The sequence below is a fragment of the Myxocyprinus asiaticus genome, chromosome 42, assembly GCF_019703515.2.
Source record: "Myxocyprinus asiaticus isolate MX2 ecotype Aquarium Trade chromosome 42, UBuf_Myxa_2, whole genome shotgun sequence".
Lineage (NCBI taxonomy): Eukaryota > Metazoa > Chordata > Actinopteri > Cypriniformes > Catostomidae > Myxocyprinus > Myxocyprinus asiaticus.
In genome coordinates, this window is record NC_059385.1 from 6,906,260 (window position 1) to 6,923,580 (window position 17,321).

The 17,321-nt window shown below is 37.7% G+C and overlaps 1 protein-coding gene across 4 annotated transcripts in view; it reads left to right on the top strand.

Moving 5' to 3' along the window:
- Positions 1 to 17,321, top strand: part of LOC127432492 (AP2-associated protein kinase 1-like) — a 52,349-nt gene that overhangs the window by 7,401 nt on the left and 27,627 nt on the right. For all 4 annotated transcript variants that reach the window (XM_051683620.1, XM_051683621.1, XM_051683622.1 and 1 more), the window contains exons 2-11: positions 1,869 to 1,987; positions 2,461 to 2,569; positions 5,486 to 5,628; positions 5,890 to 6,011; positions 6,712 to 6,793; positions 11,740 to 11,872; positions 12,811 to 12,914; positions 13,086 to 13,171; positions 13,760 to 13,926; positions 15,760 to 15,842. In XM_051683620.1, the coding sequence (XP_051539580.1) occupies positions 1,869 to 1,987; positions 2,461 to 2,569; positions 5,486 to 5,628; positions 5,890 to 6,011; positions 6,712 to 6,793; positions 11,740 to 11,872; positions 12,811 to 12,914; positions 13,086 to 13,171; positions 13,760 to 13,926; positions 15,760 to 15,842 (1,148 nt within the window). The remainder of the gene's footprint in view (positions 1 to 1,868; positions 1,988 to 2,460; positions 2,570 to 5,485; positions 5,629 to 5,889; positions 6,012 to 6,711; positions 6,794 to 11,739; positions 11,873 to 12,810; positions 12,915 to 13,085; positions 13,172 to 13,759; positions 13,927 to 15,759; positions 15,843 to 17,321) is intronic.

The window sequence follows — 17,321 nt, forward strand, 5'->3', positions numbered from 1 at the left end:
ATACGGTCGGGCCAGTGCTTCAGATTTTTACTGGCCCTGCCGAAATTTTCTCTGGCACCAACACAAAAATGACAAATAGCTGTTTTTACCATCATGGCTTTACAAATGTGTCCAAAGATAATTTTTTTTTTCTTTACATATATTATGTTTTTAAGACAATGTCCCCCCAAACTGAATCACATTTATAATTTGCAAGATATGATTTATGCCTTATGTAATCCCATATAAACGCTTTACAGATCTAAATTCATAAATACATCATATTAACCTCAGCTGTCCTGCCATTTACACATGAGTTTTTAAGTGAAGAGTTGTGTTGTGCAGATGATGGGTTTTCGGTCACCCGTTTAGTCATGCAACTTTTGGCCATGTGTAGTGTATTCACACACAGGATCAGAGATTTAATCACTGAGTTAAAGATGTGATTATTGGCTGAATGTAATAAACATATGAATCCCTGAGAAGAGACTTGCTACCAAATCGGTTGTGACATGTAATATACATTAGGGAGATATTAGGCCTAATCTGTGAATTAAGAATGTGTATATAACATGAAATCAGACAACCCAAACAAGACCAACACTGACTGATATACAAAGAACAAATCAAAAATACCTGTACAGTCCAGAAATGAGAAATTTAACTGGTGTTTCATGAGGATGATATGAAGTAGACAGTTTTGAATATTCATCTTCACCCTGCAGCTGAACAGCTCTGATAATAATAGCCTAATAGCCATAGTGATCTTGCTTCTTTTCATATCAAACGCCATTATAATGTCGAATTAATGATTACATTTTGAAACTAACGTAATTAAATATGTACTTACATTTTGGATATTGAGCAGCTCGTGATTTCCAGGCACGTGTATAACTGGGGTTTAACTAAGTTTATTACGTCTCATTCGGCACTTCATATCTAAAGGCAAATTAGTGAGAGAAAATGTACTTATTTTTTTTACAGTGGGAATAAAACTAGCTCTCTGTCCCTTTACAAGAGCGCATGCACGTTAATCAGTCTACACTGCATGGAGAGATATGATGATGATGATGAGACATATGCACGGATAGACATGGATTTTCAGTCCTATAGAATGAAACTGTTGATTTCTTGTGTTCCAATGTGTGGATTACTGCTTTTCACAAACATGTAAAAATGCACTGTGAACACGGAATGTGCGGGGATACCTAAAATGTTGCACAAGACGTGCAATCCCGCTACAAAATTCATTAAGTGGGTTTTTTTTTTCTTCTATTTTCTACACATTGGTAATAGCTCCTGCTAAGACACTTGGAAAAGAGCGAGGACAGTGCTAGGAGAGTGCGCTCGGTGTCTGCACGCGACTGTGCCTTGGCGTGTCCAGTATATTATGCGCTCGCGCATCTTTGCGAGCTAAATAGAATCGCGCTCGCTTGTCGGTTAGAATACTTGGTTCGCTCAGTGTAATTTTTGTGCTCTCTCACTTGTTGTTTTCTTGCACTAATGTTATAAATGCAGCACTGGCCCGATCGGGCAAGTGACAGTTCTAGCAACTGGCCCGAATCTCTCTCACACTGGCCCCGGGCCATCTGGCAGTCCTTATTGTCGAGCCCTGAATAGTGAATGGTGACTGAGACTAACATTCTGCTAATCATCTCTTTTGTGTTCCATGGGACAAAGAAAGTCATATGGGTTTGGAACGACATGAAGTTGAGTAAATTATGACAGAATTTTCATTTTTGGGTGAATAATCCCTTCAACTTTGAACTGAACTTGATTTTCTATTTCCACTTTGGGACAGTTTTGTGATGTAAGATTATCTTGCTCTCTGAGCCCTTGAGATTATCAACAGTAACATCTAAGCGTTATGTGTTTGTTTGCCTCCACAGGTGGTTTTGCAATCGTGTTCCTGGTGCGGACTAATCAGGGGGTGCGCTGCGCCCTTAAGAGGATGTACGTCAACAACGAATACGACCTGCAGGTCTGCAAGCGTGAGATCCAGATCATGGTGAGCAAATGTTCTCGGTCCGGAGCCAGCGGCAAGCCAGCTCTGCACTGAGGAATGCTGGGATGGCTTATGTGCAAATGCAATTAATCATGGTTACTTGGATATAAATTAGAAGCATAGCTCACCCAAAAATGAAAATTCTCTAGGATAGTCAGAAAATATTGGTACGTCAATTATTGATCAGCACGTTATTTTCTCGATACATTTGTAAGGGATCGATACATTAACAGTAGCTCACATTTAAATTAGAAGCCAAATTTGTATATACATACACAATTTATATAGGTATCAAAATTCAATGTATTCGTATTCAAGTTAAATCCGAAGGTGAAACTGAAAACTGCAGTTTGCTTTTTGTTACACTTCAGAAAAGTTTCTACAGGGACTCTCTAAATATCAGCCTGTTTTAGCTCTTTTACTCTGATTCAGTCACTCATACACTTTCTTTTCTCTCTCCTTTGTGGATTCTACAGCGGGATCTCTCTGGTCACAAGAACATTGTTGCTTTCCTGGACTCCAGCATCACGGCTGTAGGGGGTGGAGACGTATGGGAGGTGTTTATTCTCATGGATTTTTGCAGAGGTAATGACACCTTTCAGCTCTATAATGCCCTTTTGCACCAGCCCATTGTTGTTTGGGTATTATAGTGTAGTTTATCACCTGGATGGCAGAAATTTCAGATGTAGCAAAATATGTCCATTCGTTGTTTAATCATGAATAGGGTTGAAGAAAAATCAAGCATATATTAAAATCAAGGGGTTAATTTGATGTTGCCTAATTGAGCGTCTATGATGTAGTTCATGATTCCATAAAAGGAAAGGGTTGCGTATCAGCCCATAGCATGCATTTTGTTTCACTGATCTCCAGTTGTCCGGTGTTGTGCTTATGGAAATCATCCACATGGAGGCACACTACAGACAGATTTCAGGCCCTCTTTCCAGCAGGATCTCCTAGGGCAGTCTTGTTTGATCTTTGAAAGCTTCTCTCTCCTTAAACTATTTAAAGCAGGAATGTAAAATTATAATGCCATCTATGCAAAAGACTGATTCTTCTTACAGATTATATGCAATTTAAAACATCAGTTTTCCCCTCCATCTTCATATCTAAATTCCATAAAGTCGTTTACATTATTATAGCTCTAGGTTTTATATCTTATTGATGTAAATGTTTTGGCATATTTTATTCTTAGCATATAGATGATTTATACTGTGAATTTAGTCCTTCAAAAAATCCTTATTCTTTCAAGTCTCACAAAGGCTTGGCCAATCAGATGCATTGGCTCAGCAGCTCTCACCGTGAACTACAATCTCGTGCGGTCACACAGTGAGTGTTACAGGTATGTACAGATATTGATGCAGCAAAATGCTACTGGCATTGAACGTGCTTTATAGGGAGTCAGATGAAGTCAAATTGGCCTAATTGCTGACTAATTGACTTCTGTTGAGCGTACTGTAAGAGTGATTAAAGATGCATTAATGATGCACACATGTGTGTTTGGTTATGTGTTAACATACCCAAGGGTTAGATGTGTATTAGATAAGTGGTTTTTAACTGGTAAGTCATGACCCACAAATGGTTCGCAGGTCGTTTCTGATCAAAGACCGCAGGGAAAATAATGCTGAATGGAAAAATGCTGAATTTAATCATGCATTAGTTAGTTAGGATAATAAAATAAATAGACACATCAATTTTTATAATGGAGGTGAAAACACTTCCCACATCTTTGTATTTTGGTGCAAATTCATTTGTCGCTTGGTAATACTTGTGCAATATTTGGCCCAGTGTTTGGTCACTGTTTTAGACTGGTAAATCACACATCTGCGATTGCTTATGCATTTACAAAATTGGTTATTTTCCAACTCAGTCATGTTAATAATTTTGCATACAGTATTGTTGGGCCTCTGCAGTTCATGGCAACATTGGTAAATTTCAGTTTTGATTTAAAGGACAGTTTTGTTACTTTTATACAATTAACAGTTAAGCTACTGTGTTGGGTTGCCCTTGATGTAAAATATAAAATCTGGGTCCATATTCAAGTTCCAAACAGGAGCCATATTCTTTTGTTTCTTCTGTGAAATGTGTGAAGTATGTATATATGTGTTTATACACTGATCAGCCATGACATTAAAACCACTGACAGGTGAAGTGAATAACATTTATTATCTCGTTACAATGGCATCTGTCAAGGGGTGGGATTATTAGGCAGAAAGTGAACAGTCAGTTCTTGAATTTCATGTGTTGGAAGCAGGAAAAATGGGCAAGCGTAAGGATCTGAGCGATTTTGACAAGGGCCAAATTGTGATGGCTGAATGACTGGTTTGGAGCATCTCCAAAACGGCAGTTCTTGTGGGGTGTTCCCGGTATGCAGTGGTTAGTACCTACCAAAAGTGGTCCAAGGAAGGACAACCGGTAAACCGGCGACAGGGTCATGGGCACCCAAGGCTCATTGATGCGCATGGGGAGCGAAGGCTAGCCCGTCTGGTCCGATCACACAGAAGAGCTACTGTAGCACAAACTGCTGAAAAACTTAATGCTGGCCATGATGGAAGGGTGTCAGAACACACAGTGCATCGCAGCTTGCTGCGTATGGGGCTGCATAGCAGCAGACCGGTCAGAGTAACCTTGCTGTCCTCTGTCCACCACCGAAAGCACCAACAATGGGCACGTGAATGTCAGAACTGGACCATGGAGCAATGGAAGAAGGTGGCCTAGTCTGATGACTCACATTTTTTTTAGATCATGTGGACGGCCGGGTGCATGTGCATTGTTTACCTGGGAAAGAGATGGCAACAGGATGCACTATGGCAAGAATGCAGACCGGCGGAGGCAGTGTGATATTCTGGGCAATGTTCTTGCTGGGAAAACTTGGGTCCTGGCATTCATGTGGATGTTACTTTGACACATACCACCTACCTAAAGATTGTTGCAGACCACGTACACCACTTCATGGCAACGGTATTCCCTGATGGCCGTGGTCTCTTTCAGCAGGGTAATGCACCCTGCCACATTGCAAAAATTGTTCAGGAATGGTTTGTGGAACATGACAAAGAGTTCAAGGTGTTGACTTGGCCTCCAAATTCCCCAGATCTCAATCCGATTGTGCATCTATGGATGTGCTGGACCAACAAATCTGATCCATGGAGGCCTCACCTCGCAACTTAGAGGACTTAAAGGATCTGCTGCTAACATCTTGGTGCCAGATACCACAGGACACCTTCAGAGGTCTTGTGGAGTCCATGCCTCGAGTTGTTTTGATGGCACGAGGGGGACCTACACAATATTAGGCAGGTGGTTTTAATGTTGTGGCTGATCGGTGTGTGTGTGTGTATGTATGTATGTATGTATGTATGTATATATATATAGATATATATATATATATATATATATATATATATATATATATATATATATATATATATATATATTTACATATCATGAAAAAAATACTAGGGTAGTAGAGTTTGCTTTGATCATGTGAGTGTGCGTCCATGTGCGCAGGTGGTCAAGTGGTGAACCTGATGAATCAGCGCTTACAGACGGGTTTCAGCGAACAGGAAGTACTTCAGATCTTCTGTGACACGTGTGAGGCAGTGGCACGTCTGCACCAGTACAAAACTCCTATAATCCACCGTGACCTCAAGGTTATTTTTCTTTATGCTTCTCTCCCTCTCTCTTTCCCCCTTTTCTCTTTTGATCAGCACTTTTCCAAGAAAACTGTAGTACAAGATAACCTTGATTGAATGAGTCACAGTTTACAGTCACAAACACTCTATAGATTTCTTTCATCTGACATAATTTAATTCATTATTATAGAAGTTGTGTTACATTGACGTGTATCGTGTGTAAATTGGTTCGTTTGGAGGGTTTTGAAGTATGGATGAATCTTTGCTCGCTCTTCACAGGTGGAGAACATCCTCTTACATGATCGAGGACACTATGTTTTGTGTGATTTCGGCAGCGCCACTATGAAGTTCCAAAACCCGCAGAGTGAAGGAGTCACTGTGGTTGAGGAGGAAATTAAAAAGTAACTCTACACTTAGCCTGTTAAATGTAGTTTGTTTTTTAAAAGCATTCTTAAGACCATCTCTATTGCCCATGTCACACTTGTTTTAAAATAACATTATTGCTTTACTGACCTTCAACTAGCAGTGCTCTTTAACTCTAGATATAGAGATTATGGCTGATACCAAAAGACAAAAGTATTTTATATTATTGTCAAAAACTGAAATATTGATCTTAGAAATGTGTACTGTTTTGTCTTAAAGGCGTAGCTCACCCAAAAATGAAAATTGTCACTATTTACTCACCCTTGTGTAGTTTGAAACCCGTATGACTTTCTTCTGTGGGACACAAATGGGGAATTTCTATACAATGGCAGTTAATAGTGACCAAAAGAACCCAAATGTGGCTTAAAAGTAGTCCATGCAACTTGTCCGTCATATTCCAAGTGTACTGAAGACCTACGGTAGGTTTGGTGAGAAACAACACAAAATTAAAGTTATTTTTCTGTGGAAAATCTTTATTTTCCCATGCCTTCAGAAGACTTGGAATCTAGAGTTTTACAAGTGAAACCTTCTAATTCTGATATAGACAATATAGGCCTATTTAGGCCATTGTAGACATTTAAAATATATATATATATTAGTTACAGAAATATCGTGCATCTCTTTAGTAGAACAACGCATGATAATAAAATGATGCTGTTATAATGCTGTTTTGTTTAGGTATACCACCCTGTCCTATCGTGCTCCAGAAATGGTGAACCTATACAATGGCAAAATCATCACTACCAAAGCTGATGTCTGGGTAAGATACTAAGGATGTAATAGAGGTAATTTACATAAAGTTACTGTAGCAAAAACATCCTGTTTAGTTATAAAAGTCAGGAAGAGGTGGGCAGTTCACCTAATAATGAAAATTCTGTAATTTACTCCCCCTCATGTTGTTCCACACCCATATGACTTTTGTTCTTTCTTCCATGGAACACAAAAGAAGTTGAATGAAGAACGTTATCCTCAGTCACCATTAACTTTTATTGTATGAAAAAGGAAGTGAAAGTGAATGGTGATGTGCAAATACAGTGAACGTGACTGAGGCTAACATTCTACCTAACATCACCTTTTGTATTGAAGAGAGACTATTCCTTGAATAAAACTGAATCATGACTGTTTTTGTTGCAAGGAACTTGGGCTAAAAGATAAATATATGATTCCTTGAAAAACAGTTTGTAGAGTTTTAAAATGTTCTTGAGTTGCCTTTGAATCATTTTTTTTTTTTTTCAGAACTAGTCTTTTCGGAACTAGACGGATATAAAAAGAGATAATATAAATGTCCAATTAACCTAAGTGAAGGTTGTTATATTGTTTTAAGAGATAGTTCACCCAAAAATGAAAATTTTCTCATTATTTACTCACCCTCATGATATCCCAGGTGTGTATGACTTTCTTTCTTCACCAGAACACATTTGAAGAAAAATACAAAAATATCTTAGCTCAGTAGGTCCTTAAAATGCAAGTGAATGGATATTTCTCTTTTGAATGTCCAAAAATGACGCGATCACTTTTGGTGCGAAAAATATCAATAATTCGGGTTCTGCGGGTTCGCTTCACAAGAGGGTGGAGTCCAAGCAGTCTCACGTGTGACGTATTCATGTTGCCATGGATACAGATGTAATCTCACGTTCTCCACTCGGTTGAGACATCCAGGATGAGCACACAAATGCACCATTGTGCATAAAGAAACTGATAAATACAGATCTAACCCAAGATACTGTACAGCATTCCTCCTTGTCACTTGTAAACAGTACTGCTCTTCCGGCTGTGACACACGTGTCACTTCTTGCATGTTTCGAATACAAATGCGATTATGTCACAAACGCGTACCGCTGCTCACAGGAAGCATGGCTTGGAACTTAAAAAAAAAAAAAAAGGTACATGAATATTTATCTTTTTGAACCAAAAGCGGTCGTGTCGCTTTAGAAGACATTAATTTAACAGCTTGTATCTTATGGATGAAGTTTATGCTGACTGTCTGTGATTTGTGGAGCTTCAAAAGAGAAATCTCCATTCACTTGCATTTTAAGGACCTACTGAGCTAAGATCTTTTTCTGTTTTTCTTCAAATGTGTTCTGGGGAAGAAAGAAAGTCATACACACCTGGGATATCATGAGGGTGAGTAAATAATGAGAGAATTTTTTGGGTGAACTATCCCTGTAAAGGAAAATTCTGGGTTCAATACAAGTTGAGCTCAGTTACAGCATTTGTGGCATTAAATTAATTACTACAAAAATAAATTTGATTTATCCTTTCTTTAAAAAATGCAAAAATCGAAGTTACAGTGAGGCACTTACAATGGAAGTGAATGCGGGCCAATATTTGGAGGGTTTAAAAGCAGAAATGTTAAGCTAATAATTTTATAAAAGCACTTACATTTAGGGCTGCAACAACTAATCGATAAAATCGATAATGGAAATCATCAACAACAAATTTTATTATCGATTAGTTGGATATATGCAACGGGCACGGGCAATTTCCATCAGTAACTACGTTTCCAAGGGTTTTTTTGCAACAAAAAGTGTAGCGCATCAAAAAGTTTTTTAAAATATAGCGACACTTGACAGAAATTACCCCAGTCGTTAGCGTGTGTTAATCATGACGACAGGGTATACATTCTTGAAAGCAAATGTATTGTTCATGAAGCATTACTCGCATTATGGATTGGTCTTAATGGCATACCTGCCCAGATCCGATGCTGCAAACACATCTTGACACTTCAAGGAATGCCAACACAAATATCTCGTATCATGCACCTGTCATCGACAAGTGCACGGAGAACAAATTAATGGCCACTCTTTGCGATTAATCATGATAGCCATCTGTTTTGGTGCTTTTTCACACCATTCAAAATAATAGACAATAGTCATGGAATTAGCCCACAATACAAAAAACATCATTTCTGTGCACAAAGATCTTTTAAATTAAAAATAAATACACAATACTAGGAGAAAAGCTTCAGTGTGCTTTTTTGGAACACTAACATATAACCCAATTCTATAAAATTATTGTTTAGCTTTTGAAAAATGCTAGCAAATATTTTTAGACCTTTTCTTTACACAAACAAATTAGCCTTACCCTGTTCTGTAGACAAAAAATGTCAGCTGAATGGCATTCTCAGAATGTTCTACACTTTTTTCAAGACTATAAACTTATCAGAACTATTTGTCCAGTGCTGAGTTCACTTTCAGAAAACGAGCTTTTGAACATTTTAAAACTTTTAAATATTTTAAATCTAACCCTCTTTACCTCGGATCACATTTGCTGAGCTTCTTGCATTATGACGCTAAAATTAATTTTAGATGACAATCAAGTTCAGTTGGTTGTTAAAAGTTGCTGGACAAATATGCGGGACATAATGAAGTTGTGATGGCGATGCTTTAGATGATTGTTCAAAATAGCCTATTGAATATCAGGAATGTATCATATGTAAACCCTTAAATTACACCACATCAATTTTTCTTTAATAGCAGTGCACACAACATATACACATAGATGGATGATCCTTGTACTAAGGCCGAAAGATTACCCCACTACTTGAAAACAGGGCCATGACGATTCGCATTCGGGTCGGAACCGGTAGCAACCTGTGATAGGTGCAACATCAGGACCAATATTACAGTCCTATCAGAAGGGCAACTGTTCCCTTTTGATTGCAATTCCTCCTCTTCTGATTGCATTTATTTATGAAATTAAAATGACAGTAAGCTGGCTAATTTCAGTGAATTGTCTCAATACGCTCTCCATTTTACCAAAACTTAGAGGAAAAAAATAAGGGACATCTGGGAGGCGAAAGGTACACAATTAGCGACAAACACACATTTCTGTATGGAAATGGCTTAAGGGCAGATTTCTTTTGCGATAAACCAAAACTTATGCAACAAAGTGTTTTTTTTAGGCATGACATCATCACGCACACAGTTTTTATCGATAAAAGGCCATTTGAATGGAAACAGGCAGAAGACGGCAAATTTCCCAAACTTTTTTTTAGTCGATAACAAAACACGAAACGTTGATGGAAACTAGGCTACTGTTATGTTTGACGCGCTTAAGTGTTGTTTCTCTCCAGTGCGTAATTTACATTTTACAGCTATTTTCAATTATGTTTTATAATGTATACATGCTATGAATTCAAAATCAGGTGCGTAGTTAGCAAAACTGTTTGTTTTTTACCACATGCGATTCTCCGTTAAACCTCACTTAGCACTGAGCAAGGAATCACGCGCATCCGCGTCAATCAAACCAATCGCAATGGAGAAAGGAAGCGCCATCATTTGGATTAAACCGTGCAACATCATACCTCGACTTCAGTTTCAATAATCAATTGTGCATCTCTCGTGCATATCACACCGATGTCTCGGAGGTCAAAATGTGCCGGATATTATTTTTAATTTTTTTTAGATCGTTTCTCCTCAAGCGAGCGCATTATAGACCTTATTCATGGTACCGCCATCTTTGATTTTTAATGGGAATGACAACAAGGATGTGAGAGACTTGCATCTCTTCAATGGAACGCATGGTATATAGCTGTAAAAAGCTCCTAGATCACATCTGATTTTCCACAACTCATATTGTATGGAGTTCTTTGTCTACTGAATGTTCTTGGAATTATGTTTTTCAATGTTTTGTCCACGGAACGATCCAGAACACTTTAAACTGCAGTACAAACCATTGAAATGACTGTACATCTATCCCTCACAGCCTTGTTGTCATTCCCGTCAAAAATCAAAGATGGCGCTGCTGTGAATAAGGTGTATACAATGAGCAACGATGCTATTAACAGCACGAGAGAGAATTTGCACTGCGTTTACAGATAATTGTATAATATTAAACTGTGTATAATGCTAAATATGATGTATAATAATTACAAGGGTCCTGATATTTGATAGTCCTCCTGATAATGCCAAATTCTGATTACACCAGTAAATTTATACTATGTCAAACATTATTTTACTGGATAAACATACACATAGTTTTGAAAAGAATAGTTTAGAAACACATAATCGGTGACAATACTATTTTAAAACCTACAATATTAATTTTAAATACTTAAAATGTATGAAATCAGTGACGGTGTACATGTACAGGACTTCTGCATTTTTATTTTTTTAAGAAAAGGAGGGGCAAGTCAAAATATATTTTTGTGGTAGTCAGCATTCTGCCACAAATGCTGTTGATTGAACTTAAAGGTGCTGTAAGCGATTTTAGCATTCTGAAGCTTTCAGTTGACTGAGCCATTGAATTAGCCATGCCCCCTCATTCAAAAACCCCGCCCTCCAAAGATAATTTTGTGACCAAAACCGAGCAAAAGAGAAGCATTGTTTGTTCCTCTGGCTGTCAAATTCAATGCTGGCACAATAGCGCCCTCAACTGACAAACATGATGAATTATAGCCTCAATGATCTACTTCAAATACAACACTATGAGAACAAGCAAACTGATTGACAGGTGAAAAGCGTCAATGTCTGTGGTCCATGGACACATTTTTGTTTGCTGTTTACAAAGTCTACAGCTGTCTCAGAGACCGGTGAGATCTCAGGACAATTATTTTATTAATATCTTTACGGGAGTAGGAAGATTTTTTGCATACTTTTCCATGAAAAAATCGCTTCCAGCACCTTTAACTTGTATTGAACCCAGAACATTCCTTTAAGAGCCCAGGTAGATCATCATGCACATGGATTTTTTTCTCTCTTTCAGGCCATGGGTTGTCTGCTCTATAAACTCTGTTTCTTCACATTGCCTTTCGGTGAGAGTCAGGTGGCCATCTGTGACGGCAGCTTCACCATTCCAGACAATTCTCGCTACTCCCAGGATATGCACCGTCTCATCCGTAAGCATCAGTTGCTCTCTGCCTGGCTCTTGCACAAGGTGTCTGTCTTCCCCACACCTCGTGTCACTACTGCTCAGTATGGCTGTGGTTCTCACTTTAAAGGGAATGTTCACACAAAAAGATTCTGTCATCATTTACTCACCCTCAAGTTGTTCCAAATCGATATGACTTTCTGTCTTCTGTGGAACACAAAAGGTGCATTTTTGAAGAATATCTAGACCTCTATTTTCCATATAAGGAAAGTGCATAAGGACTGGGTCTGTTAAATTCTAAATGACAGCAAAACACACGTAGTTAGTTCATAGATTTCAAGTCTTTGGAAACATATAATAGTTGTTTGTGATGAAGAGACTGAAACGTAAGTCGTTATTCACAGAAATATTCTGCTTTACTGTAATTCTCAAATCAATTACTATGTTACCATTGATGGCAATGATGTTTGGTCCCAAGACACATGAGAACCAATGACATTTGGCGTCGGTACCATCGACAGCCGTTTTTGTAGTCCATACATACAACCTTTATTGTTCATGTCAGAGTTTCGGCAGAGGGGAAGATGATTATTGATTAGCGACTTAAATTTCTGTTCCTCACGCAAAGCTATGGTATGACTTCAGAACACCTAGAATGTAGCATCCAAGTCATATGGACTACTTTTTGTTATTTTGGAGCTTGACATACCCAGTCTCCATTCCCTTTCATTATATGTAAATAAACAGTCAGAATGTCGCTCAAAAATGTCTCCATTTGTGTTTCACAAGAAAGAGAGTCAAATTTGGAACAACATGTGAGTGAATAAATGATGACAGCGTTTTCCATTTTGGGTGAACTGGTTGCTAATGCAGTTTCTCTGCTTTCTCTTTTTTTTTCCTCTGTCACATGGTGATGCACTCAATCTCTCTTTCTCCCCGTCTCTCTCTGTGATGGTGATTTATCAGGGTTTATGCTGGAACCAGACCCTGATAAGAGGCCTGACATTTATCAGGTGTCCTACTTTGCTTTCAAACTGGCCCGGCAGGACTGCCCTGTGCAAAATGTCAAGGTTAGTCTCTTTCACTCTTCTCTTCCGAGGTTGCGCTGTCTGTTAGGTACCGTCTGTCTTCTACCTCTGGGATCAAGGGATTGATCGTTGGACTGGGTGTTTCTGTGAATCAGCCCTCTGGAATGCCTTATATCATAAAAAAAAAAGATGCATTTAAATTATGCTCCCCAGAATTCTCCCATTCCTGCTAAACTTCCTGAGCCAATCCGAGCGAGCGAAGCAGCCGCAAAGAAGAGCCAAACACAGACCAAGGCGAGGTACGTGTACGGAGACTCTAAACTTCTGCCATTTACACTGTAACTGTGTCTCATCATGCTTTTGAATGGATCAGTTGATTGAATCCCTCAAATTCATTTTCAAAATGTCCTGCTAATTTTTCAACAAAAAAAATAAATAATAATAATTACAATAAAAATAATCAAAACACAAGAATTATATTTTGCATTTTCAGGACTACTTAAGATTTGTTACATTGTGAATTTGAGAACTTATTTTCATGACAAGAACATTTCCTCCCAAATTTTTCATTGCTGGAATGCAAAAACATCTTTTCATTCTCATTCAAAATCTTCAAAAGGATTTATTTTTATTTTTTATATTAAAATCAGTATAAATTAAATAACTTTACAATTTAAATAATATATGTTTTTTGAATTACAGTATGGAGACATTACAGTTTGGAATTTGGGTGAAAATATTGTTAGAAATATTTTTAAAGAAATTAATAAAAGATATTTCTTTTGATTTTGGGATGAAAAATGTCAAGGACATTTCTTGACAGTTCAGGTCTTTCCTCAGTAAATTGATCTGTTTGTTCGATTTGTGTGTCTGTTTTTGTCCTGTAGACTCACTGACCCCATTCCTACCACTGAAACCTCCATCACTCCTAGGCAGCGGCCCAAAGCAGCACAATCCCAGCCTCAAGCACTAGGGGGCATCCTGCCCATCCAGCCTGCTGCCCTCACCCCACGCAAGAGAGCCAACCTGCCAGCAGGGGCCGCCCAGCCTATAGGTACTAACATGACACTTCACAAGAGCTGCTCTTCACTAAGATTATAGAGAACATAGAAGGTCATCACAACTTATTTAGCTTCTGTAATTTTAAGTATTTTGAAGAAAAACAGAATATTCTGCAGGAAATAATATAGGACAGAATGTAATTTTATCCATTAGGATTTGATTGGCTTACAAAAAGTTGTGTAAAGGCTGCAATATCGTGCATAGCCTTGATATGTCAGCAGAAAATATGTTTCAGAGGCATCGGAAATTATTACATTTTGAGGACAGATGATGGAAACTTTTTTTCTTTAAAATAATGTGCACTGATGAATGATTTCATGGTCACGTGGTTATTAAGGAATAGGTCACCTAAAAATGAAAATTCTCTCATTTACTCACCCTCATGCCATCCCAGATGTAGAACACAAGCAAAGATTATTAGAAGAATATCTCAGCTCTGTAGGTCCATACAATGCAAGTGAATGGTGACTAAAACTTTGAAGCTCCAAAAAGCATGTAAAGGCAGCATAAAAGTAATCCATATGACTCCAGTAATTTAATCCATGTCTTCTGAAGCGATCCAATCGGTTTTGGGTGAGAACAGACCAAAATATATCTCCTTTTTCACAATAAATCTTGACAACTTCAGTCTCTTTGGCGATTACACTTCCTAGCGCCATTTAGCACTCTGCACATGTGTCAAGCACTAGAAAGTGTATTCGAGTTTGAAATCATGATCGTGCCTAGAGACTGCAATGCCAAGATGTACAATGAAAAAGGAGTTACATTTTGGTGTGCTCTCACCCAAAATAGATTAGATTGCTTCAGAAGACATGGATTAAACCACTGGAGTCTAATGGATTACTTTAATGCTGCTTTAAAGGTGCTGGAAGCGATTTTTCTAATGGAAAAGTATGCAAAAAATGTTCCTACTCCCTTAAAGATATTAATAAAATAAGTGTCCTGAGATATCTCACCGGTCTCTGTGACAGCTGTAGACTTTGTAAACAGCAAACAAAAATATGTTTGTAGACTTCGAACATTGACGCTTTTCACCTGTCAATAATTTTGCTTGTTCTCATACTGTTGTATTTTAAGTGGATCATTGAGGCTATGATTCATCATGTTTGTCAGTTGAGGGCGCTATTGTACCACTGTTGAATTTGACAGCCACAGGAACAAACAATGCTGCTCTTTTGCTCGGTTTTGGTCTCAAAAATATCTTTGGAGACCGGGGTTTTGGAATGAGGGGGCATGGCTTATTCAACGGCTCAGTTACGTGAAAGCTTCAGAACGCTAAAATCGCTTACAGCACCTTTAATGTGCTTTTTAGAGCTTTAAAATTTTGATCACCATTCTCTTGCATTGTGTGGACCTACAGAGCTGAGATATTCTTCAAATTTTCTTTGTGTTCTGCAGAAGAAAGAAAGTCATACACATCTGGGATGGCATGAGGGTGAGTAAATGATGAGAGAATTTTCATTTTTGGGTGAACTACTAATTAATAACAATGTAACATTATAAATCGCAAATATAGATATTTTTTTCAAACGTTTCAAAAGCGTAAAGAAATTTTTATATATTAACATTTATATATAAATGCGTAAATATATTATGATTTATGTTAATATAATGTAGCATTTAACATATATTTACTTAATATTAAATTTTTTTTTTCGTTTCTTTTATTGAATATATTGCATATATTAATATTATAACTTTTTGCCATAATTTAACACTTTACATAAGAAATTTCTGCTTTTTCTTACTATGTTAACATTATATACTTGGCGGGTCATTTAAGGAGTTCATACGTATTAACCGCACACCTCTGTCTCTCACCCAGCTGTCAGTTTGAACTTGGCTCAGCCGACTGCAGCTCTTCAGTCTCAGAAAGCTCATGCGTCTCCAGCACCTCAGCAGAAAATGGTATGTCTGTCAGCTGGGTTTTCAGTTTCCTAACATCATCGTTTTCTGAAGTATGCAGTTATGGATAATGTTTTCGAAAGTGTCAGTTTTAAGGAAAAATCGCCGTTCCAGTATGGTTGATAAGCGTAATTTTTAAATGAAAATATACTAGTGTGGACGTGGCCTTAGTGATGCCGTTTTGATTTAAACTTTTTAATTTCATGAATTTTTTGTTTTATTACTAATTAAGAAAACAGAAATGACAAGCTTGTTGCATGTGTGTTTTTGTTATCTGTATATTGTTTAAGATTTAACAAAACTTATAAATGTATAAGTTCTGAATTGAAGTCTCTGGATAGAATTAATACAGTTGCAATCGAAATTATTCAACCCCCCTGACCAGCAATACATTTTGGTGATGTGAATTAAAACACATCAACTAAAACCTCAGTAAACAAAGTACATTTTTAATACACATTTGAGTGATTTTGAGAACAAAGAGTTTAGTTTACCCAAATTTTAAAATAAAAAAATAACTAATTCTCTCCACAAATGTCATGTCAAAAATATTCAACCCCCAAAGTCAATCATTTGTGGAGCATCCTTTATCCTTAATAACAGCAAATAAATGTTTCAGGTAAGTGTTCTCAGGCTTCAGACACCTCTCTATTTGAATTTTTACACATTTCTCATGAGCAAAAGCTTCCAGGTCATTGACATTCTTTGGTTTCTGTGCTGCCACTGCTTCCTTGAAATCCCAACAAAGGTTTGCAATGGGATTTTAATGATGGACTGAAAGGGCCATTTAAGGACATTCCACGACCTATCCCTGAACCAGATTTTGGACAACTTGGATGTATCCTTGGTGTTATTGTCTTGCTGGAAAGTCCAGTGATCACTGAGCTTCAATTTACACACTGAAGGCATCACATTTTTCATGCCAAAATGGTCTTATACCTGAAAGAATCCATGGTGTCAGTCACATAGTCAGGATAGCTGTTTCCTGCAGCTGCAAAACACCCCCATAGCAGGACTGACCCACCTCCATGCTTGACTGTGGGGATGGTGTCATTCTTGTCATCACCTTGTCATCTTACTCCAGACGTACTGCTAACCCATGGGTCTAAAACTCATTTTCAGTTTAGTGTCATACGTCTATAAAACCTTCTTCCAGGACTCCACAGGTCTTTCCTAATTACTTCTTGAATATTCAAGTCAACATTTCCCTTGGTGAAGTTTTGCTTTCTTCCACACCCCAAGAAGGTTGCTGTTGTACCATATTTGTGAATGTACCAAATTTATGAATGGTGCAGCCAACTTTGTCTATTGGAAATTGAAGTACCTTGTAAATGTACTTTTAGCCATGACCTTTCTTGTGTAAATAAATAATCTCCTCTATTAGCTTTTGAGACAGCTTATATTTAATTGCATTTTTTGCATAGAAATACATTTTTGCTTACAACGCTAATTTTAAAACTTAAATAAGTGCCATTGCAGACT